Here is a 24900-nt window from a genome sequence, read left to right on the forward strand (position 1 = left end):
TGCTGGTTCTGCCAGCTGATGTCCCTTCCTTCTCCACAAATTTATATAAAATGTTTCATTCCTTTAGGCCTAAAAAGCCTCCCTCCTCCACAATAATCAAAACATTTCATCTAAAGTCTCCAAGTATAAGGCCACCCTCCCATCCCAGTTGGATTCCCCCCAATCCCCTTACCACGATTGGGAGCTCGGAATTAAAATCTGGCTGCTGGCACATACAGCATTCATGACAAATATGGGCTGTGCTTATTTCCTTTGAATAGCAACAAGTGTTAATGAAAAATTTATAGTAATGGAACATACCGGATAATATTCCTTGGCACATTACATTAAATTAAATGATTTGGAAGTTATTTTTATCATTGGGAACACTAACTTTGGACCATGTTAAATCATTTTAATGTATACCACAACCATCCTACAGTAGTAGGCAAATTTGTAGTACATCATAGCTTGGTACCGGATTAATTATCTGCAACAATTTATTTGCAGGACAGATAGAAGTGGGAAAACACTATGCTAGTGCAAATCCTATGTTTTTCTACACTAACTTTTCAGCAAAACTTTAAAACATGCAACATTTTGCTAATTTCTTAAATGATTCTGGTATACATATATATGTTAAATTCAAGTGAATCTTTTTTGGGGAAAATTTTTAAACAATTTGATTATCAATGACAATGAAGAATGCTACTCTTACTATTGTGAACCTCAGCTTGCATGCAACATTTTTTATATATCTTATACAACTGCAATTCCTTAAACATCAGAGCTTTAATTCTGCAGATGCAGAAGACCCATCAGTCATATTCAGACAACAGGCCTAAATAGTCAGTTTCTACCTTCTTAAAAAGCAGCAGCAAATAGTTCAGTGGATTTAAAACAGATTTATTCATTTAAGGACGGATTTTAAAAGGCCCGTGCGCGTAAATACCAGGGTTTATATACGTGGCTGGGCCTTGTGTGCACGCTGTACGCATTTTAAAACAGGCCTGGCCATGCGCATAAACCCTGGTACGCACACAAGTACCAGGCCTCTCCGAATAGGCGGGCCAGGGGGGTCTGGGCAGGGAGGGGCAGGGGAGTGGCCAGGACAGCGCCATTCTATGTTGTCCTGGGGAAGTGTGTGCTGGCAGGTGGCCGGCACCTTCAAATTACTTCTGCTCCAGAGGAGCAGTAATTAATAAAACAAAAAAAACATAAGTTCATAGGAAAGGTTTAAGGGGTGGGGAGAAGAGGGGAAGAGGGAGTGAGTTTAGCCAGAGGGGTAGGGAACTGGAGGAGGCCCGATTGCACAGTTAACTGAAAAATTGCGCGCCACCCACACATGAGCATTTTAAAATCCAGGTAAGTAATTTCTACATTTCCTAGCATGTAGCAGATGAACTCAGGAGCAATGGGATGTACTAAAGCTACTCCCGAACCGGGTGGGAGGCTGCCCATGGCCCATTTAGTACTGCCCTTGCGAATGCTGTGTCCTCCTTGGCCTGAACATCCAGGCGATAGAATCTTGAGAAGGTGTGGGGATGGAAGACCACTTTGCCGCCCGACAGATCTCTCTGGGCGACAGCATCTTGGTTTCTGCCCAGGACACTGCCTGGGCCCTTGTGGAATGGGCCTTGACTTGTAGAGGTGGAGGCTTGCCTGCCTCTACATAGGCCGCCTTGATTACTTCTTTGATCCAGCAGGCTAAGGTTGCCTGCGAGGCTGCTTCCCCTTGCTTCTTCCTGCTGTGAAGAACGAATGGATGGTCCGTCTTTCATATAGGTTCCGATCTTTCCAGGTATCAGACTAGGAGTCTGCTGACATTCAGGTGGCGAAGAAGGCGGGAGTCTTCCGAGTCCTTATGCTCGTCTGGAGATGGCAGCGGGATGGTTTGGTTTAGATAGAAGTGAGAAACCACCTTTGGCAGGAAGGAGGGTACAGTGCGCAGCTGTTTGGATCCCGGCGTGAAACTGAGGAATGGCTCCTGGCATGATAGTGCTTGAAGGTCGGAGATTCGACGGGCTGAGCAGATTGCCACGAGGAATGCAGTCTTCAAGGTCAGGAGCCGTAGGGACAGACTGCGAGTTGGTCTGAACGAAGCTCCCATTAGGAAGTCTAACACTAGATTGAGATTCCATATGGGTATCGGCCACTTTAGAGGTGGCCAAATGTGCTTGACCCCTTTTAAGAAGCGGGAGACGTCTGGGTGGGCCGCTAGGCTGGTGCCGTCCACCCTGGGTCTGAAGCTGGCCAGGGCGGCCAGTTGCACCTTGATGGAGTTGAGGGACAACCCTTTGTTCACGCTGTCCTGCAGAAATTCCAGGATCATAGGAATTTTGACTGTCCATGAAAGGATGTCGTGGTCCTCAGACCAGGCTTCGAATATTCTCCATACTCATATATATGTTAAGGAGGTGGAGAACTTGCACGCTCGGAGCAGTGTGTCAATCGCTGGTCCTAAGTATCTAGTCTTTTTCAGGCGAGACCTCTCAATGCCCAGACCATAAGCGAGAATCTCGTTGGGTCTTTGTGGAGGATCGGTCCTTGCTGGAGTAGATCCTTGTGTGGAGGTAGGCGCAGAGGATTTCCCACCAGGAGACTTCGCATGTCTACGTACCACAGTCTTCTTGGCCAATCCGGGGCCACTAGAAGTACCAGCCCTCTGTGGTGTTCTATCTTGCGGATGATTCCGCCCAGTAGTGGTCATGGAGGGAAAGCGTAAAGTAGGTCCTCCTGTGCCCAGGTCTGGACGAGGGCATCGATTCCCTGGGACAACTGTTCCTGTCTTTGACTGAAGAACTTGGGAACCCGGGTGTTGGACCCGGTTGCCAGAAGATCCATGGCTGGGGTTACCCAGTGGTTAACTATCCACTGTAAGGCTGCTGTAGACAGTGTCCATTCCCCTGGATCCAGACTCTCTCTTGCTGAGGTAGTCCGCAGTGACGTTGTCTTTTCCTGCGATATGGGCGGCTGATATCCCTTGTAGGTTTGATTCTGCCCACGTCATTAGGGGCTCTACTTCCAGAGACACCTGCTGGCTTCTGGTTCCCCCTTGGCGGTTGATGTAGGCCACTGTTGTGGCATTGTCTAACATGACTGACTGATTTGCCCCGGAGTCTGTGACTGAACCGTAGGCAGGCTAGTCTGACTGCTCGGGCTTCCAGTTGGTTTATCTTTCATGCCGACTATTTTTCCAACGTGACAGTAGGGAATGTTGTAGAGGGCACATGTGGGCCCTTGCCCACGGGATGACTTCTATGGTTGATGCCATGAGTCCGAGGACTTTTAGATAATCCCATGCCGTGGGAAGGGTGGAGTTCAACAATGCTCGTAGTTGTTCCATCAATCTCCTTCTCCTTGTAGGGGGAAGGATGACTTTGTTCCATTTGGTGTTGAACCGGACTCCCAGGTACTCTAGGGATTGGGAGGGCTGCAGGTGGCTCTTGGGTGTGTTGACGACCCACCCGAGGCTCTACAGTAGTTCCTTGACTCTGGTGGTTTCTTGATGGCTTTCCTCTGTCGATTTTGCTCTGATGAGCCAATCGTCCAGGTATGGGTGCACATGGATTCCTTCTTTCCTCAGTGTCGCCGCTACTACCACCATGATCTTGGTGAATGTTCGGGGAGCCGTAGCTAGCCTGAACGGTAGGGCCTGGAACTGGTAGTGATGGCCCAATATTGCGAAGCGTAGGAAACGCTGATGGATGCGTATGTGGAGATAGGCTTCTGACAGATCCAGGGAGGTCAGGAATTCTCCCGGTTGTACCGACTTTATGACCCAATGCAGGGTTTCCATGTGGAAGCGGGGTACTTTCAGGTAGCGAATGACGATCTTGAGGTCCAGTATGGGTCGGAATATTCCCTCTTTCTTTGGCACGATGAAGTAGATGGAATAGTGCCCAGAATTTTGTTGGTGCGTGGGTACCGGTGTTATTGCCTTTAGGATGAGGAGTTTTGATAGTATGGTTTCCACTGTCTTCCTTTTGGAGGGGTCGTGCCACGGAGAAATCACAAACTTGTCCGGGGGTATGCTGTGGAAGTCCAGGTAGTATTCCTCTCGGATGATGAATAGGACCCAATTGTCCGATGTTATTTTGAACCATTTTTGGTAGACTAGGAAGAGTCTGCCCCTATGATCTCTTCCTGTAGATGGGTCTGCTGATTCTCATTGCGTGTTGCGGCTGGGGCCTGGTCCCAAGCCGGCTCCTCTTTTGTTGTGTCTGTTCCGAAAGGAGTGTCCCCTGCCGGCGGGGCGAGGGGCTTGGTAAGTGTTTTTGTATGGTCTAAAACACTGGGAATCCTCTGCCCTTGGGTGCCCGGGGAGAGGGGCACTGGTTCCTCTTGTTTCTGTCCTCCAGTAGACGGGGTAACTGGGGACTCGCCCCGTTTGTCGACTAATTTGTCCAGTTCGCTTCCGAACAGGAGTATTCTGCTAAAGGGCATTCTCGTGAGCTTCGTCTTAGAGGTCGCGTCGGCTGACCAGCTTCAGAGCCAGAGCTGTCTTCTGGCTGACACTATGGACGAGAGGCTCCTGGCTGAGGTTCGTACCAGGTCTGAGGTCGCATCCGTGAGGAATGATATTGCTGGGTATAATGCCTCGATTGGCGTAGTTGCATCTCTGGCCAAAGCCAGGCAGGCACGTGATACCACGGCACAGCACGCAGCGATCTGTAAGGTCATAGCTGATACATTGTAAGACTGCTTGAGAATGGATTCCTGCCGTCTGTCATTGGCATCCTTGAGTGAAACTCCTCCCTTGACTGGTATGGTAGTGCACTTTGTGGTGGCGCAGACCAGGGTGTCGACACCTTGGGAAACCTCAGGAGTTCCTTCATTGTGGGGTCCAAGGGGTAGAGAGCTTCTAGGGCTCGCCCTCCCTTAAAGGTGGCCTCTGGAGTGTCCCATTCCAGGACAATCAGTTGTTATACGGCCTGTAGTGTAGGAAAATGGCGTGAGGTCTGGCGGAGCCCGGCCAGGAAGGGGCTCGCCTTGGACTCTGCCGTGTTGCATGTGTCCGGGATGGCCAATGCTTTCAGACTCGTGGCTACGAGATCTGATAATTCGTCTTTTGGAAAAAAGGGTATCATGGTTCGATATGGTTCCCTTCCTGGAGGGATTTCCCCCTCTTCCAGGGGGTTCTGATTCCTCCTCAGAGTCATCTGTGTCCCCAAGGGGAGGCATTTGTCCAGGTGAGGCTCATCTGATGGAGGCCGGGAGGGGCCTGGGAGGTTCTGGGCCACTGGTGGGGGTTGTGGCTGTGCCGCTGGTGGCAGGAGAACGGGGCTCGTTTTGGAGGTAAGGTTTTCTTTGTTTCTTCTTTAAATTTGGAGTTTGGTTTTCTAATGCTGTGCAAGCATGTGTGAAGTCCCGAACTGCTATGGAGATGGAAAAAACTGAAGAACAGCCTCGTGCACGGGTATATATAGTGCTGACGTCAGACTGAAATCTGACTCAGTCTCCAATCACTATCAGGAGCACACTATACCCATTGGTCCTGAGTCCAACTGCTACACTCTAGGAAATATGCGCGTGCCAGCGTGCGCATGTTATATAAGCAGCACACTCCTTTTAAAATCTACCCCTTAGATTCCCAGATAGAAAGCCAATGATTTGATCTTAGCATTCTTGATGTTGTTTCCACAGACAGCTAAATAAAAGCATCAATAAGATATTAAGTATTCAGTTTTGATGAAAGTCTATAAAATGAAGTTTATGAACCTTGGCTCCTATTTAATTTATATTTTGAACACATACCTGTATATACCACTTTGCGCCTTACAGTTAGATTAACGTGGCCTTGCTTAGCAGCTTGTTGCATAAGCTGGACTACAAGTTGGTGGGATTTCCCAACCACTGCTGTTCCATCCACACAGATGAGTTCATCGCCAGACCTCAAGCGGCCATCGGCATCTGCAGAACCCACTGGCACAATATGGCCAATGTAAATCTGTTGAATAAAAGGAGTATTGCATCAAAAAGATATTTAAAAAAATTACAGTCTGTCTGAAGTAAACATGTAAATAAACTTTGTGAAATATATGACAGTGTCCTGAAAAAATATCAGATTTTTACAAATTGGCATAGGTGAAATCCATAATTTAGTAATAAGGAACATTTTACAAATATAAAGTGTTAGAAACCAAGAGCATGAAAATTATATGCTCTCTTTTATGCTTTAATACTTTTATATTAATCAAAATTAAAGTCTGGAACATTAATTTCTCTTTGTTTAAAGGATAAATTTTGTGCTTCTCAAAACAGTTGTAATATGGTTGACAGTTTTATTTTTTGTAAAAGTAGTTTTCTGGTGAATCTGGTTTCAAAATTGCATACCTCCATTGCTGGGTGCTTCCAAGAACATAAATGCAGGAAGATGATTTGATTTATTTTCACATTTACTGAGATAAAGCTTGATGCACATTGTCAACCACAATAAAGTAACCCCAATGATTATTTTGTCAAGTCATCATTTCCTCAGGGGATTGTGCTAAAAGATCTTTCATAAATGTTCTATACAAAAGTATCAAAGTGCTATGTAGCTAATTAATTAATTTCAAAATCAATGAATTCTGTCAACTGTTAGAGATGTAGTGCCCACCATTATTCAATAAAACCTCTCCTTAGATTAAACAAACACATTTTGAGCATGATATATTAAAGGATTTTTCCCATTCTGTGCCTATGAGAAAAATGCTTAGTACATAGGTATTTAGAACTGTGCCACTGTTCTACTTGTGCACAACTGGCTAGTTGTTTATTTCTTCCTTTGATTAACAGGTGCAGCAATCCATCGTGTGTTTCTCATTCCCAATTCAAATGAAAGGAATGAAAGGGTCAACATCATAAATTCTATCTTAAGTACTAGACTGGTGGCACCTGGCAGCCAAGGGGTGCATTTTTCAAATTGATTTACTGGCAGAATACTCATTTCTGACTGACACTAGGCTGCCATTTTTTTCTGTTTTTGTCTTGTTTTGTCTTATTTGTTTTTTTTTTTAAACAGCCTACTCTAAACTACTGTACGATGACAAAGACATTGAGGTGAATTTTCAAAAGAGTTACTTATGTAAATGTAACATACTATCATAGCAATTTTTAAAAGCCATTTACCCGCATTAAGTGCACTTAATGTGGGTAAAACCTATTGACAATTCAATGGCATATATTCTAGCCCACTTAAAAATGGGTAAAGTGCATTTACATGTGTAAAACCCAGTCTTTAGAGACTGACAAAATATTTGCTACAAAAGTGCATTAAAAAAAAAAATCTAACAGAAGAGCATAGTAACCAGTATTACTTATTGTTTATTGCATGATCTTAATGTTTGGGACACAATTTTGCATATTTTGGATCAGACTATTCAAAGAAACAAAATTTAAAAATACTACACATAAGACTTAACAGGAAATTTGATTGTGTTAAATTGTATCATCAGGCATCTTCGCACAAGTCATATCAAACGTTCTTTTGCATGCATCTTTTTAATGCTTTCCAACTCCAGGTTGGAAAAGACTAATACAGAAGTTAAATCCTTTCATTGGGAAGCACAATTGGAGTGATATTTCTGATGGGGGGGGAGCGAGCAAGGTTGATTATGGTCCTGACATCCAGCCTTTTTGATAAAGGACAGATAATTTTTAATTGAGCAAAAGCTGACAAGTGCTTCAAAATCCATACACATGCATGGTTTTTGCTCCCTTGTTTAATTTTGCGAGCATTCATATGAAAATAATTTTCATTATATAAAACACTTACGGGTTCTCCAGGCTCATTTCCACCCAGAATCCGAAATCCAAAGCCAGTTTCTTTTCTCCATAAAAAGATGTCCTGTTCTTGATAATCTGGAACTGCAGTGAAAAAGAAATAATTACTTATATAATCAAACAGTAATTTACAATGAGATCCCTGAGTCATATCAGATTTGTAGATGCAATAAAATTTGAGATACACTAATTGAGATAGTATTTTGTTTTACATTAAAGCTCTGCAATGCAGAACTAATGACATGTTCTTCATCAATATAAGAAAGATCCGCAAACAAATCCTTACCAAAAATGTCATGTGTGATAATCTGAAACATTTATAGAGCTTTCTCTAGTCTATACATATGGAAAAATTGTTTATAGAATAAGGCTCATAGTCTTTTGCCACAGTTGATTACTTGTTAAAGTCTTAAAAACACTGTCAAGTTTTAAGCTGTAACAGACACTTCACTGCACTCTAGCTGTAATGACATTTTAGGATTGAGATGACTTCTATATAGTAGCAACCAATCATTTATCTCATCTCTGATGACTTGGGCCTGGATTCTCTAAGGTCGCAGACCTTAGAGAATCCGATGGTAACAGGGGGCGGGGAGGTGAAGTGGGGGGCGGTCCTGCGATAGCCAGCAGCGATCGCACCTCCGCGGTGCGATCACTGCCGGCTTTCGCGTCAAATAACTACACCATAAAAGGTGTAGTTATTCGGCGCGAAACTGGCGGCAATAAGGAATCTTACCTTTCGCCGCCAGCGTTGTGTACGCAGTGTCAGCCCCGGTGCCGCCCTGACTCCTCCCCGAGCTAGCTATCGCACGCAAAAAGTCCCATTTCATGTGCGATAGCTTAGAGACTGACCCCCTTGGTTTGTAATGTTGAATTAAACAGGATGAGAATAAGCAATAAACAATTGGTTTTTTTAGAAATCACCAATAAAGAATTAAGAAACTGAAAGCTACTGAAAACAGATGCACCACATATTGACTTTTGTTAGCAAAATTAACTTTCCCCACGGGAAAATTTCTTATTCAATATGATGTCAACCTGAAATATTTTTTTTTTATTTTCTAACAAGGTGTGAAAACTAATAGGGGCGGATTTTAAATGCCCTGCGCGCGTAAATCCGGCCGGATTTACGCGCGCAGGGCCCTAGCGAGCCGGCGCGCTTATTTTGCATAGGCCGCCGGCGCGCGCAGAGCCTCAGGACGCGCGTAAGTCCCGGGGCTTTGTAAAAGGGGCATGTCGGGGGCATGTCCCAAATGATGCGGCGTTTCGGGGGCGTGACGCGGCGTTGCGGGGGTGGGCCCGGGGGCGTGGTGCCGGCCCGGGGGCATGGTCGAGGCCTCTGGACCAGCCCCCGGGTCGGGTGATGGCATGCCAGCAGCCCGCTGGCGCGCGCAGATTTACGTCTGCTTTTAGCAGGCGTAAATCATGCAACAAAGGTAAGGTGGGGGGTTTGGTAAGGGGGGGGTTTAGATAGGGCCGGGGGGGTGGGTTAGGTAGGAGAAGGGAGGGGAAGGTGGGGGAGGGCGAAGAAAAGTTCCCTCCGAGGCCACTCCGAAATCGGAGTGGCCTCGGAAGGAACAGGCAGCCCGCGCTGGGCTCAGCGCGCGCAGGTTGCACAAATGTGCACCCCCTTGCGCGCGCCGACCCCGGATTTTATAAGATACGCGCGGCTACCCGCGTATCTTATAAAATCCAGCGTACTTTTGTTCGTGCCTGGTACGCGAACAAAAGTACACGATCGCGCAAATTTTTTAAATCTTCCCCATAATGTATAAGAAACCAATCATCCAGCAGAAAGTGATTAGCATGAAAACCTATGTGGGGAGTACATATCATCTTTGGAAAGTTAAGTCCTGGATGAATTTTTCAAATTCTGCATATATATGTACATAATTTTCCAGTCTAGACCATCTTCAAGCCCTGATTTGGATGCTGCCAGAAACATCAATATTTTTATTTAATATATGTTTTCCAGTATATTTATGTAACTAGTTTTTAGTCAGAAACCTAACCTCCCCAGGATCAGTAGTGGGGTTGCTAAACTGTTTAATACAAAACTTCCCCTTTGAGAAACAGCATGAGTTTATAATCGGGCAAAGTTTGAACCAAACTATAGATTTTCAAGTTTAACATTGTCATTAATAACATTTTAATTAATTATCTTACTTGCTCTTTTCTCCCAATTATCCACGTTATTTTTAGTAAAAATGAGGCAATTTTCAAAGATTCAGGTAAACTAGCTTGTCCTTACACCAATAAAAAAGCATGCGTAGTATTCCAGTGCAAATGCACTGTTAGCTATGTTAAAGAGAGGTGTTCCTGGGGCATATTTAGATCAAGGGAGAAAAATACCATGCCATTTTGAAAAGTACTATTTTATCCTTCCCACTGCACAAAGGGGCGGATTTTCAGAGCCCTGCTCGCGTAAATCCGCCCAAAACCGGGCGGATTTACGCGAGCAGGGCCCTGCGCGCCGGGAAGCCTATTTTACATAGGCCTCCCGGCGCGCGCAGAGCCCCGGGACTCGCGTAAGTCCCAAGGTTCTCCGAGGGGGGCATGTCGGGGGCGGGCCCGGTCGTCGCGGCGTTTCGGGGGCGTGTCGGCAGTGTTTTGGGGGCGGGTACGGGGGCGTGGCTACGGCCCGGGGCGGTCCGGGGGCGTGGCCGTGCCCTCCGTACCCGCCCCAGGTCGCGGCCCGGCGCGCAGGAGGCCCGCTGGTGCGCGGGGATTTACGCCTCCCTCTGGGAGGCGTAAATCCCCCGACAAAGGTAAGGTGGGGGCTTAGACAGGGCCGGGTGGGTGGGTTAGGTAGGAGAAGGGAGGGGAAGGTGAGGGGAGGGCAAAGGAAAGTTCCCTCCGAGGCCGCTCCGATTTCGGAGCGGCCTTGGAGGGAACGGGGGTAGGCTGCGCGGCTCGGCGCGCGCCGGCTATACAAAATCCATAGCCTTGCGCGCGCCGATCCAGGTTTTTAGCAGATACGCGCGGCTCCGCGCGTATCTACTAAAATCCAGCGTACTTTTGTTTGCGCCTGGAGCGCAAACAAAAGTAGGCTATTCGCGCGCCTTTTAAAATCCGCCCCAAAGTGTAGGTGCAAAGTTCATGGGTGGTTTTAGTACATGTACTTTCAGCTAGCTAATTTTCTAAGAAAACCAAAGTGGAATTAATTTTCAAAGAAGTTATATATGTAAATGTAACATACTATTGTAGCAATTTTCAAAAGCCCATTTACATGGGTAAAATACATTTGCACATATAAAACTCAGTTTTAAGCATGTAAAACCTTTTGAAAATGATCCCCAGAATGTGCAGTGCAACTATGTGGGGTATTTGATTATTGCCCCTAATATATCCATTTCACCAAGCTACTCTAATATAGTACCTCCTAAGGATGCTTGTATAGAATAATTTTAATTTATTAAAAGTATTCTTTTTCAAGTAAATGTATCAGTCAAGTTAGCTAGTTAAATTGCTATATTAGTCTCTGTGGTAGAGCTTGCAAAAGGAAGATATCTGGAATACAACGTTTATGTTAATTCAAGCATGGATACCATAAAGGTATGTTGTATTAAAAATGTTTCTTACTAGTTTTCAAATTTTCTGCTATAGCAAAATCAGACTGGACTGAACATGTGAGTTGTATACTGGAAATCAAACGTTTTTTGCAAGGCTCTCCAGCATGGATCTATATTCTCAGAAACTAACACATTCAGATTTGTCAATACAACAGTGTTATCAAATGCTGCAAATCCTTTGCCCTATGTTCCTCCCTCTACTGCTGGGCCATGAAAAGCAGAATCAAGACAATTGAAAAAAGTTACTTGTTTCTATCTAGCATGTGTTATGTGAAATAGAATTTTTCACTACCTTTAGTGTAGTTCCAAGCTACGCTGCCTGCATTCCATTACTACTTTTAGAAGGCATAATGGGCCCAATATTCAAAGATATCCAGTTATCTAAGTTTTCTAGATATAACTTATCCTGATAACTAAGAAGCGATATTCAGCAGCACAGTAATACTAAATATTACCAGATATGTTCTAGTTAGCCAGATAACTTATATCCAGATAATTTTAGACCTGCTATTGAGCAGTTTTAACTTATTTGGTTAAGCTGACTGGATAAGGCTGAATATAGTCACTTATCAGTTAAGCAACTGGATAAGTTGCCCTGCTTCGATCGGCCACTGCCTGTCCCCATGATATCCAACTATTTACTTAGCCAGATAAATACTTATCTAGCTAATAGGTGGCTGCTGAATATAGTTGGATATTCAGTGGCAATTTTCAAAGTAGCCCACACAGGCCAAAATCTGCAGACTTTAATCCAAATTTTCAATTAGTAACTCTAGCAGCCGCGACTATAATGTCGTCCCATCTATGTCCGTCCTACTCCCAATTCCCCTACCGACCCTTCACCTCTGATTGACCCATGGCCACACATGTATACATTCTTTAATATAATGCAATAACAAGAAACACAGATATTGGATAAAAAGGCTGCAGCTTTATTGAACAATATATATATATCCCTAGACAAACTGGTACCCAAGCCGGTACGGGAGTTGCCAAAGACCAGGCTACACCACCATCTCCGCTGCCCGCCATAATAACCAAGAAAGGCAGCTTTGAACTCAGGCTCCTCGCCTTGTCCCCAAGCGAGAGGGCCCCTCTCCAAGGCATACGGATTGTCTTACCCTGCGATGCATAAGGCACCAGTCCACTGCTGACCTAGACTGTGATGCACGCCTGTTCCATGTCCGAAATGCCCCTACCAGCCCAGGTGACTGCCATAGGCATGAGGTAGGGCATGCCCTTGCCTCATGCTCCCTCCCCCTCCAACATCTAGCTGCGGCCAACATCAATCCCCCAACAACCATCCCTTCAAAGCTTCCTATAGGGTGTTGTTGAATATATCATAGCCAATGTCCGAAAGATGGACTCTGTCTGACCTAAACAAACTTTGACATTTGGCATCCACCCATTCGTGCCTTATTTGGTGACCACCAAGCTTGCAGGTCCATACACCGTGCCCTCTCCTCCACAGTCTTCAATCATTCAATTTTGGATGTGGAATAATATCAGACCAGGTAGTGGCCAGCTTATCAAGACCACTGCCAAAGAGAAAAAAATCAAAGTAGTCTTGGAAAGCACGCTGAACCAGCGTGCAGGCACTCCAAACTGCTTTGGAGACGGAAATTACTGAATCGCTTCGCTTCCTGTGGGGCTATATACCCCTTGCTGACGTCAGATCCGTCTCCAACTGCTAGCACGCGGATACTATCCCATTGGTTCTGAGTCCATCTGGCTACACGCCAGGAAATACTCTTTTGAACCATCAAGGCACCTTTATGCCTTGATGGTTTAGCTGTTGCAGCCTACCTGGGTATGTCCAGGTTGGAGGCCTTTTTTGGCTGCTTGCTCTTATGCCGGATACTCTTGCTACCTTGCACTGCTGTTCCTCCCCACCATAGCAGGCTCCTGTGCAGCGGCACTTCTGCCATCCTTTCCGCACCCACCTTCCAACAAGGAAGGTGGATACAAGTTCCCATTGTTGGCAGTCATTTAGACCCCAACAACTGTAGCGGTCCTTGGTTCCCATCCGGTGTCAGTAGTCTTCCGTCCCCCCTTTATTCCCAGAGTGGAGGCCGCAGTTTAATTGGCTTGGCCAAGAGCAACACCGCATCTTCCTCCTTTTATGCCAGTGAGAGTTGACAGATTTTGGATTACAAGAGGTAATTTCCAGGTGTCATGATGTGCTCGTGCCCAGGATTTTTTAATTTGAAATCATTTAAAAATACTTTACAGAGCCATCTGATATTAAGTTACACTTCTGAAGATGTATAAATAGTGGTAGCAGAACATCCATTGCCTCAGGTACATACATAGGGGCAGATTTTTAGAGGAGTGTGCGCAGGGTACATTTGTGCCGCACGTATCTTATAAAATCGGGTTGGTGAGCGCAAGGGGGTGCACACTTGTGCATGCCGAGCCTTAGGGGAGGCTCGATGGCTTTCCCTATTCCCTCCGAGGCCGCTCCAAAATCGGAGCGGCCTCGGAGGGATCTTTTCTTTCGCTTCTCCCCACCTCCTCCTCCCTTCCCCAAATCTAACCCACCCCCCAGCCCTACCTAAATCCCTCCCCCCCCTCAGGCAGGTGTAACTTGCGCACCGTCCCCTGGCACAGCCACTGTGCCGGAGGACTCGTGACCGCCCCCGGCCCCACCCCTTCCCGCACCTTTTTCAAAGCCCCAGGACATACTCGCGTCCCGGGGCTTGCGTGTGCCACCGAGCCTATGCAAAATAGGCTCGGCGCGCGCAGGGGGCGTTTTAAAGGGTTACACACGTATATTACTGCCATGGTCTCTGAGGGAAGGAGTTGTAGTTAAGGTGTGGTGGCGCAGAGCATGTGGTTCTTGCCTTCCGGCCTTCCCCTTCACATTGGGTACATGACATGGGCTGCCTGATTAGGTGCCCACAAATCAATAAAAAAACAAAAACAAATAAATCATGGCTTCTCCAAGCCCCACAATAGTGTGGAGGATACAGGATTGGGAAAAGGTAAGAGGGCATTGGCTCGAGTGGAGGCCCACTTAGTGGTCTGCAGTGATTCCTTCACCTCTTTTGTCGTCAAGGCATGCTCTGACCCCAGCTTGAGGGCGCTTACGTGCAAGCAGCCATGCTGAACATTGTGTTCCTGGTTCTTATTTGGAGGCAAAGCGGAGTTGACACTAGTGCAGATCTATGCCCTCTTGGTGAGCCAGTGGTTGCATCCAGAAGTTGAGGCCTAGGGTGCATGGAGGCATGTCCTGAGGGTTGCCATTCTTTGCAGTGATATGCACTTGTCTGGCATTGATACGAGAATGTTGTTCTTCTCATGATCATTTACCATAGGTGAGGTTGGGGGTCACACTGTCCCTCAATACAGCCTTTGGGTGAGAGACCTGGCTAGGCAGGACTAGCTGTGACTGGGTGGCACCAGTAAGCCAATGTAAACAAAAACAAATACAAATGGAGGGGTTGATTATTGAAGCGCATGGCCAATAGTGAAGCTATTGTCTCAAGCTCAGCCTGGGCTCCTATATTGGTGAGGAAAGGGCTGATTTAGCCACGAGAGCCCCAGCCGTGGTATACCCACCCCAGGCTCTTGCAAAATTGTGCGGCTGGTTGTTGGGTGGCACGGGAACGCACATACCTTACTCTCTACTTGCACCCCTGCCCTTTCACTTGCCAAGTTTGTTGGTTCCATACCCCCAGTGGTTTCTTTTCCCCTGTCTTTTTCCCCAGGGCGACAGAGGAGACAAGAGCTAGCCATCAGAGACATTGGCTTAACTATATTAGGGCTTGCGGGTGCAGTTTGAGGGTCTGTGTAAGTTAAGATTGTGGCTGGGTGTTAGTGGATTTCAGTAGACATCTAGGCTATAATAAAATGAAATAAATAAAAAGCAACACCTTCTGTCTCAGTACAGGCCACTGGGAGTACTAGCGTAGTTAATCTTTAATTATGATGTTGAGAACATAGGTTCACATTTAAACATAAGAACATAAGAAATTGTCATACTGGGTCAGACCAAGGGTCCATCAAGCCCAGTATCCTGTTTCCAACAGTGGCCGATTCAGGCTGCAAGTACCTGGCAAGTACTCAAACAGTAAGCACATCCCATGCTACTGATGCCAGTAATAGCAGTAGCTATTCCGTAAGTCTACTTCATTAATAGCAGTTAATGGTCTTCTCCTCCAAGAACTTATCCAAACCTTTTTTAAACCCAGCTACACTAACTGCACTAATCACATCCTCTGGTGGGTGGTACCAGGTGCTTGGATCCCGTTGAGTGGCCTCTATGGCTGTCCACTAGTGGTGAGGGCAAGGGTGGCTCAAGGCAATCTGCTGCCTGAGGTGAAGGATGAAATGGTGCCCCCCCCCCCCCCATGGCCCGGTGCATTTGAAATCACCGAGAGCCAGGGCAGGAGGAAGGCAATGGAGGGTGAAGTGACTTGCCCAAGGACACAAGGAATGGCAGTAGGATTTGCACCCTGGCTTCCCTTTTTTGCAGTCCACTGCTCTAACCACTCAGTTTTTGGGCCTGTTATTTTTTTGTTCTCAGTCTTCAGCATCCGCACTACGGGGCACCGGAGAAATGTTTAATGGGGCGTGCGGCCTTTGGCCACCCAACCTCCTGGGTCTAGAAATAGAACTCCTCCATTCCCTACTGCCTACTTCCCACCTTCTTCCAGGTTCTGCCCCCTGGGAGTGTGAGAGATTGGTGAATGGTGGGTCTCTGTGTGTGTGTGACACACATTCTCTCTTAGGGCTGATACAAGGGTATTAGATACCCTAGACAAACCTTACAGCCTTTCATCACCCCCAGATTCACTTCTCCATCCCCCCTTCCCTCCCCCCAAATTCACTTCTCCATCCCCCCTTCCCCCCCAAAATTTACTTCTCCATGTCCCTCCCCCCCATCTTTTCTCCACCCCTCCTTCCCTCCAGTGATCTCCGGTTCCCCTCTCCCTCACATAGGCTCCCTCTTCTCTTTTGCACACTTTCACAAACCCCTTCACACAGGCTCCCCCTCACAAACATGCACCCTCCCTCTCTCCCAAAGACATCATACTCACACAAACACAGACACAAACACAAATGCACGCTCTCTCTCATTTCCTACCCCTCTCCCTATCAGAAATACAGCAGCAGCTTCCTCCTTCAGCCCCGCGACAGATGGGGGTCTCTTCATTTTTCTTGAGGCTGCACGGGGGTTGGTGTGGCTTGGCTTCCTGCACTTGCAGTGGGGTGGGGGTGGGGAGGGCGGGGGGAGGGGGGCAGTGCTGCTGTCCGTAACTTGCAGAGACAAAGGAGTGGTGTGTTTTCGCGCAAGGAAAAGTTAAAAAACTGAAGACAGGTAATGTGTCTGCTTCGAGTTTACTCCGATGTCACAACTATATAATGCATTTGGATATGGATTGCTTAGGGTATTCAAACTGTCTCTTCCTGCAACCCGGGACACGTGCTGATCTTCTGCTTTGGGCCGACTACATGACCTTTCTTTTTCTTGCCTGCACCGACCCACCACTTCCTCTTCCGGGCTGTGCGGGTGGGAAGAAGAAAAGGCTATGCAGTTGCTGGTTCCAGACCCATAGCTTCCACCGCACATTGGCCCGGGGGCCTTCCTCTTCTTCCGCCATGAGTGGGATGGGCTCCGCTCATGGCCGTCAACTTCTTGGCTGGCACCTGGGGTGGACCGCACTCCCCCTCCTTTAGTATACTACTGCCACAGGACCTTTCTTTTGCTAGTGAGGAATAGAAACCCTGCCAGCATGTCGCTGCGCCACGCCACCTGCACCTGCTGCCAGAGTTTGCCTGAATGAAGGGTGAGGCGGCTGTAGCAGGAAGATTTCAGTGGGCAATTTTGCTGCCTCAAAATCTTGCCGCCTGAAGCGACCGCCTCACCCTGCCTCATTATAAAACCGCCCCGGGTGAGGGAATTCCATTCAGGTCACTTCTAAACCTGGCAGTATACTGCCTTTAGCCCATTTAACCTGGAATACAGGAGTTATCTTATGCACATGCTTTTGCACTGGTGAACACATGGTTTTGGTGGCAGGTTTACCTCAACCCTGGATTGTTAATGGCCTCCCATGTTATCTGGGCCAAGGGTAGCAAAATATTTTGTGCAGCAGTTTGGCTAAATTTGCTACTTTCTAGCTCTGTGCATTTTCATTTAGTAGGTAACAGTCCTATGCCACCATGTGACAGCCTCTTACATGAGATGGGGAAGTGAAAACAGATGCTATTAGTAGCGGCCACTCATCAGGAGATATATATAGAAACACAGAAACATACAAATGATGGCAGAAAAGGACCAAATGGTCCATCCAGTCTGCCCAGCAAGCTTATGGTAGCACCAGCCATGCCCTACAGGTTGCCCCTATAAAGGTATCATCAGGGGGTGGCATCTGCCTTGCAAGTTACCCTCCATAATTATTTTTACCCAAACCATTAAAGTCAAGGCCCTTGCTGGTTTCTGTCTGAGTACAATTCCCCTTTATCTCTTGCCGCTGAAGCAGAGAGCAATGTTGGAGTTACAACTCAAGTATAAGGCTTATTGGTTAAGGGTAGTAACAGCCGCATCAGCAAGTTACCACCATGCTTGTTTTCCCAGACTGTAAAATTCATGTCCTTGTTGGTTGCTGTGTGAAATTAATTCTCCTTTTCCTCTCTTCCCCTGCCATAAATGCAGAGAGCAATAACGAGTTGTATCAACAGTATGAAGGCTTGATGGTTAAGGGTAGTAAGTGCCACACTAGCAAGTTATCCCCATGTGCTCTTTTCCTCATTTCCATCCTCTAGCCTTTAGGGATCCACAGTGTTTACCTCATGCCCCTTTGAAATCTTTCACCGTTTTTGCCTTCACCACCTCCTCTGGAAGGGCATTCCGGGTATCCACCATCCTCTCCGTGAAGAAATATTTCCTGACGTTGGTTCTGAATTGTCCTCCCTGGAGTTTCATGAAGTAACCCCTAGTTCTACTGATTTTTTTTCCAATGGAAAAGGTTTGTTGAATGTGTATCATTAAAACCTTTCAGGTATCTGAAGGTCTGTATCATATCTCCCCTGCACTTCCTCTCCTCCAGGGTATACATATTTAGGTACTTCAACCTCTCCTCATGTCATCCTATGGATACCCCTACCATTTTTGTCACCCTTCTCTGGATTGCCTCCATCCTGTCTCTGTTCCTTTTGAGATACGGTCTTCAGAACTGAACACAATACTCCAGGTGAAGCCTCACCAAGGACCTGTACAAGGGACTATCACTTCCTTTTTCTTACTGGATATTCCTTTCTCTATGCAGCCCAGCATTCTTCTAGCTTCTTGTCACATTGCTTTGCCGTCTTCAGATTGCTAGACACTATCACCCCAAGGTCCATCCTCTTGCTCCATGCACAACAGCTCTTCACTCCCCCACAAAGACATACAGCTTTTTCAGTTACTACACCCCAGATGGATGACTCTGCATTTCTTGGCATTGAATCCCAGCTGCCATATTTTTTTTTTTTAATTTTCAATAATTACAGACATTAGTAAATGCAGTTGAAATATAGGCATAATACTTTCAAAAGTTACAAAATTCAAGTAATTACCATTAAAGCATAAACACAGTTTCACACTTTCCAATAAGCTAGCTTCTTTAAACTCAAACCCAAGTACTGCCTAGAAATTACTTATATACCAGTGAGGGGAAGATCCAAGGTTAACCTAGAGCAATATCAATACAATGTTACCAAAATATCAGATAGTAAGGCAGTTAAACATTTTAAGCCGCTGAATATTTTATCCTATCCTGTATCTAAAGTCCATTGATGTGACTGTAGAAAGTTTTCCAGTTGTTCTGGGTCATAAAAGATGTATCTATTTCCTTCAGCTCTCAAAACACATTTACACGGAAATCTCAGTGTTGCTTGAGCTCCATGTGCTCTAGCTTGTGGTAACAAAGTCAAGAATTTTTTCCTTTGAGTTTCCTTAGAAACATCTAGGTATATCCAAATTTTCTGGTTAAGGTAAAGGGCTGTACGATTTTGCAGAAATTTTTTCATAATAATGTTTCTTTCCAGAGGTAACATGAATTTAACAAGTAACGTACCTCTTCCTTCCACTTGAGAGTCCTGAGAAGTTTCCAAAAATTCCATGATATTCAGAATGTTTTCTCTAGTTTTCATCTGATTTTCCATTCCTTCTTTAAGTCCAGATACAAAATAAACTTTATTCATAGTCGGTTGCTCTTCGATTGGTATCTTTAACATTTCCTTTAAGTAATGTTTAAACTGTTCCTTTGCTGAAATTAGTTTACATTTTGGAAAGTTTAATATTCTGATGTTAGTACTTCTAGATTCGTTTTCTAAAATTTCAACTCTTCTGCTTAATGCCATTTCACCTTTTATGATAGCATTTTGAACTAAATTTATTTTTTCCATTTTTTTCTTCCAATTGGCCCATTTTCTCCACTTGTCTAGTGGTAACTGATTTTAAATTGACAAACGAATATTGAGTACCTTTTAATTCATCTGTTATGGACATTAAAGAGTTCTGCAAAGTGGAAAGCGAACCATAAAGATTCTAGTGTTATATTCTTAGGCTTTTCCAAAGGCTTTAGTGAAGGGAAAGATATTGTATGCATCATAATATTTAAGTCCTCAGGGACTCTAGATAACTCCGGTGGAATCCTCAGGACAGTCCCATCTCCTCCTTCAGCTCAATTGCTTTCGGAGGCTTTACCCCTTCCCCTACTGGGGTGGAAGTCGTCGAGCCACCCTCCATAGTAAGGGCTTCGATATCCCCTGCTAAACCCACCTCAGATGTACTCACACCAACCGATGCCATCCGTTGTAGGGGTGGTTCTGAGTTTGCAGCTCCTGTCCTTGCTGGGGGGGAGGGAGTCAGCGGTGCTCCAGGGCTCAAAGTTGTTTCACCCGTAGGCGATGCCATCTGCTCACCGCACGTCGCAAGCATGGGACACTCTCAAGTTCTTCCTGCCTGAGGATAGAACCCTGCTATCGTAGTCTGCATCAAAGGAGGATTTGAGGCACCCGAGGAAGTCTCCCTTATCCTGCCTTTTCTTTTCGTGTGAGACATGTCGCCTATTCCGCTGAAAAATCGGTAAGGTAACTTTCAAAGACTCAGTCGAGGGAGCTCCAAACTATGTGTCCTCTAACATCGACACCATCTTGGATCTCCGGCAGCTGCCATATTTTCAACCACTGGTCAAGCTTCCTTAAATCATGCCTCATTCTCTCTACTCCTTCTGGGTGTCCACTCTGTTTCAGATCTTAGTATCATTAGCAAAAAGACAAACTTTACCTTCTATACCTTCCGCAATGTTGCTCAAAGATTTTGAACAGGACCGGTCCCAACACCGATCCTTGCGGCACTCCGCTTAACACCGTTCTTTCTTCAGAGTAGGTTCCATTTACCATTACACGCTGTCTTCTATCCGTCAACCAGTTTGTAATCCACACCACCACATTGGTACTCACTCCCAAGCTTCTCATTTTATTCACAAGCCTCTTATGCAGGACCGTATCAAAAGCTTTGCCAAAATCCAATCATGTGCTCTTCCTCGATCTAATTCTTTAGTCACCCAATCAAAAAGGTCAATCAGATTTGTCTGACAGGACCTTCCTCATGTGATTTCATGCTGCCTCGGGTCCAGCAATCCTCCTGACAGTAGATAGTTCACTAACTTTTCCTTCAGCAGAGTCTCCATTAATTTTCCCACCACTCAGGTGAGGCTAACCAGCCTGAGGTTTCCAGCCTCCTCTCTGCTCCCACTCTTGTGAAGCGGGACCACTACCATTCTTCTCCAATCACTCGGCACCTCTACCATTTCCAGGGATCTACTGAACAGGTCATTCAGCGGATCCGCCAGCACATCTCTGAGCTCCCTCAGTATCCTGGGATGAACCTCATCAGGCCCAATGGCTTTGTCCAGTTTCAGTTTTCCTAGATCTTCTATACGCTCTTCTTCTGTGAATGAAGATTTGTCTAGTCCACTCCCATCCACAGTTGTTAACTAGCAATGGTCCTTTCTCCAGGGTCTTCTTTAGTGAACACCAAACTGAAGAATTTGTTTAATATTTCTGCCATGTCTTTGTCTCTCTCCACACATTGATCCTTGTCACCTTTCAATTTTACAGTACAACTTTGGACCTTTCTTCTTTCTCTGATGTATCTGAAAAATATTTTGTCACCTCACTTTACCTCATTGGTAATTCTTTTTTCTGCCCTTTTGCTTTTTTGTTGACTTTCTTTGTCTCTCTCAGTTTCACCAGATATTCTTCCCTGTATTCCACATCTTGGGATTCTTTATATTTCTTGAACGCTGTTCTTTTTGCTTTTATTGTGTCAGCCACCTCCTTTGAGAACCAGATCGGTTTTTTATTTCTCTTACTTTTGTTTACTTTTCTAACAGATTTGTTGCTTTTGTGATTGCACCTTTTAGTTTGGCCCCCTATTGTTCCATTTTTCCCATTTTCTCTCTGTTTTCTAGTTCTGCCTCCAGATATGTCCCCATTTCGATAAAGTCTGTATTTTTGAAATGCAAAACTCGGGTCTTCGTGTGACTTCTCCTTATCCCATTTGCAATGTCAAACTATACTGTTTTATGATCACTGGTGCTGAGGTGGGCACCCACTTGAACATTAGAGACATTATCCCCATTAGTGAGTACTAGGTCAAGTATAACTCCTTCCCTCATGGGTTCTATTACCATTTGTTTGAAGCGAGTCCCCTGCAGGGCATCCACTATCTCTTTACTTCTGGTAGATTTATATATGATATAAAATATTCTGCATAAAGGGCTAGGTGTGCAGTGATGGACAGCAGCCATTTTCTTTGGTTTCAGGCTGCAGAGAAGGGAGAGAGCCATTCTTAGGATTTGTCAATAAGCACCCATTATTTCTGTGCCTATGGGTGGCAAACAACTGAGGGTCAGTATGATAGCTAAGGTTACTGGCTCACCAGCTATGCAGCACTGCACATGTAGTTACAACAGCGATCAATGAATAGCACGGTCTGCTTGCCTTTTTCCAGTCCACGGGTTGAGGCTTACATTGCTAGTGCTTAATGTTGTTGTATTTGAACCTGGGTCAGAGTGCATGGACGTAGCGTCCATAGTGCACAGTGGTGCACGGGCACCACCAACTTTAAAATGGGGTGTGCCATGTACCACCAACTTGGGAAGCTATTGTGTCTTCCCTGGCTCTCTCCCAGAACAACAGTGCTGCTGACCACTACCACTAATGTTCCCTCTCTAAGCTGCACATCTGCACGGGAAAAGTTCTGCGCTCGCACACCCATGCAGCTCTAAGCTGCACAAGTGCACTTGTGCAAAACTTTTCTTGTGGGCACGTATAGCTTGCCCCAAGTCCCAGTGCTGGAAGCCTGGCTGGGCTGTAGCAGACCCCATCCCAATTCAGTTTTTGTTGGCTCATTTCTAATCTGTATTAAGTGATGGTCTGTTTGTATTTTAAAGGACCAGTTCTTGTGTAACTAATTCTTGCTCTGAAAATGATGGTGCTTATCACTGACTTTTACGGCATTATGGTTCTCTCTTCCTTTTTGTATTTTAAATAAAAAAGTTTGTTCTTTATTAATTTCACTTGCATATAGAAAACAGTTTGAATGTTCTTGCAGAAAATAATTTTTCATTTATATATTTTATTGTAACTGCTGTTAGTAGATTAGGTGTTTAAGGCATTAGCTAGTGTTCCCTTTAAGGACTGGGTTGCGGTGAGCATAAATTTGATAGGCTTTGTAGTACTACAAAGATAAGTACAATTCAGCGTACTTTAAAAAAAAATTCTGCAGTAGTAAGATGGTGATTTGAGTAGTCGTATCAAAGCGAAGCAGCATGTGAAAACAATTAGTGCTACTAGAGATTGCAGCACTGGGCACATTATCATTGATTTTAAAATATAGAAAAATAAAAAATTTAAAGCAAAAAAAAAATTTTTGGTATAAATAAAAAAGAAAGGTTTTTATGACTGGTGACTGAACTAACTGCGGTTGAACTCAGTCTGTGACGTCTTCACCCAGTGCTGAGGCCTTTTCCTCTCCATTGCATATTTTGATTAAACAAAATGTTGATTGATCAGAAGTGAAAAAAATCACATGTTTATATTGGTAATCGCATGGACCATTTTTGTATTATGATTTATTTGAATCTGTGATTTCCTAAAGGGTAGATTTTAAAAGGTGCGTGCACTACCCGGCGCACAAACATGGACGTGCCGATTTTATAATATGCGCGCATGATCTAAAATACATGGGTCGTGTGCACATATGCACCAGATTTTATAATCCGCGTGTGAATGTGCGGGCGATGTGCAGAAGGGGGGGGGGTAAAATTTTGCAAAGTCACATGGTGACAAAATCGGGGCTCCCCCAGTTCGCTCCCAGTACACTCCAATTTAGGAGCGGACTGGGAGGGAACTTTCCTACCTCCTCCCCTAATCTCCCTTCCCTTCTCCTCCCCACCCTCTAAATCCTATGTTTTTTTTATTTTTTTTTAACCTTTTTTTCTTTGAGTTACTTCAGGGCCCAACCTGAAGTAACTTGTGCACACCGGCAGCCAGCTGGCGAGCAAGATTCTTGAACAGTGAGGAATGGCGCTGTCCCGGCCTGTTCCCTGGCCCACCCCCTAGTCTGCCCTCCGGGCCCGCCATTTGTCAGGGCCCGGCACTTATGTGCGTAAGTGGCAATTTCTACGCACATGGCAGATTTAAAATCCGGTCGTAGGTATATTTATAATTATTTGCAAATATTTCATATACATATTAATTTTTGATATCCTGAAAACCAAATGAGTTAAGTGCACCTCCAAGATTGGGTTGGAAACCACAGTGCTACACAAAATATTAAACATAAAAGTTTTCTTCCAAAAATATGCAAATGTGCTATTCTAGAACATTTAAGCTATGAATCTGTATTACTAATTGAATATTTTAATTTCTTTTTTGAATTAAAAAAAAATATTTTTAAAATAAATTTCAAATATAAGGAATATATATACCTTGCACGAAATGCAAAAAAAATATATTAAATATCAATTAATTAGATTTTACTTTAAATTTTTAAGATCTTCAAAAAGATTCATTAACACATCTGCAATTGAGATTAATTCATTTTGTCAATGCTGTCTGACAGATGGCCATGTGTAGGATATGGCATTCTGCAAAGCAATTAGGCCACATAAGAAAAAGTATAACAGATTGTGTTTATCTTCCAATATAATAATTCCAATCTATTAATGAAAAGTAAAAAGCATATTATATCTACAATGAAAGGATGTAACACACCAGAGGCACAGAATTGCTATAATTTAAGACATCTTCCTCATTGCGTCTAGATAATGCATCAAAAACCAATCTGTAGAAAGATTGAATGATTTAAAAATGTATTGAAAATAAAATTAAACAATTTAAATGCACAAAACTCTACAAAAAGTTCACATCTATTTTTATTTTGTGACTTGAATGTCATATTAATTATGCAATGCATACTGGCAGTAGAGGCCTACCATTTGTTAAAATTTCTACCTGCACCATTTACTATGTCTATGTAACTTAAAACAAGTTCCAAATTTAAGACGACTGTCCATGCACA

General features: G+C 44.8%; 1 protein-coding gene across 1 annotated transcript in view; it reads right to left on the reverse strand.

Annotated features, from left to right (window-relative positions):
• LOC115081975 (membrane-associated guanylate kinase, WW and PDZ domain-containing protein 1-like) overlaps positions 1-24900 on the reverse strand; it is a 249399-nt gene that overhangs the window by 75342 nt on the left and 149157 nt on the right. The window contains 2 exon segments of the mRNA XM_029586214.1: positions 5737-5929; positions 7739-7830. Of these exon segments, the coding sequence (XP_029442074.1) occupies positions 5737-5929; positions 7739-7830 (285 nt within the window).

Source organism: Rhinatrema bivittatum, unplaced genomic scaffold (genome assembly GCF_901001135.1).
Source record: "Rhinatrema bivittatum unplaced genomic scaffold, aRhiBiv1.1, whole genome shotgun sequence".
NCBI lineage: Eukaryota > Metazoa > Chordata > Amphibia > Gymnophiona > Rhinatrematidae > Rhinatrema > Rhinatrema bivittatum.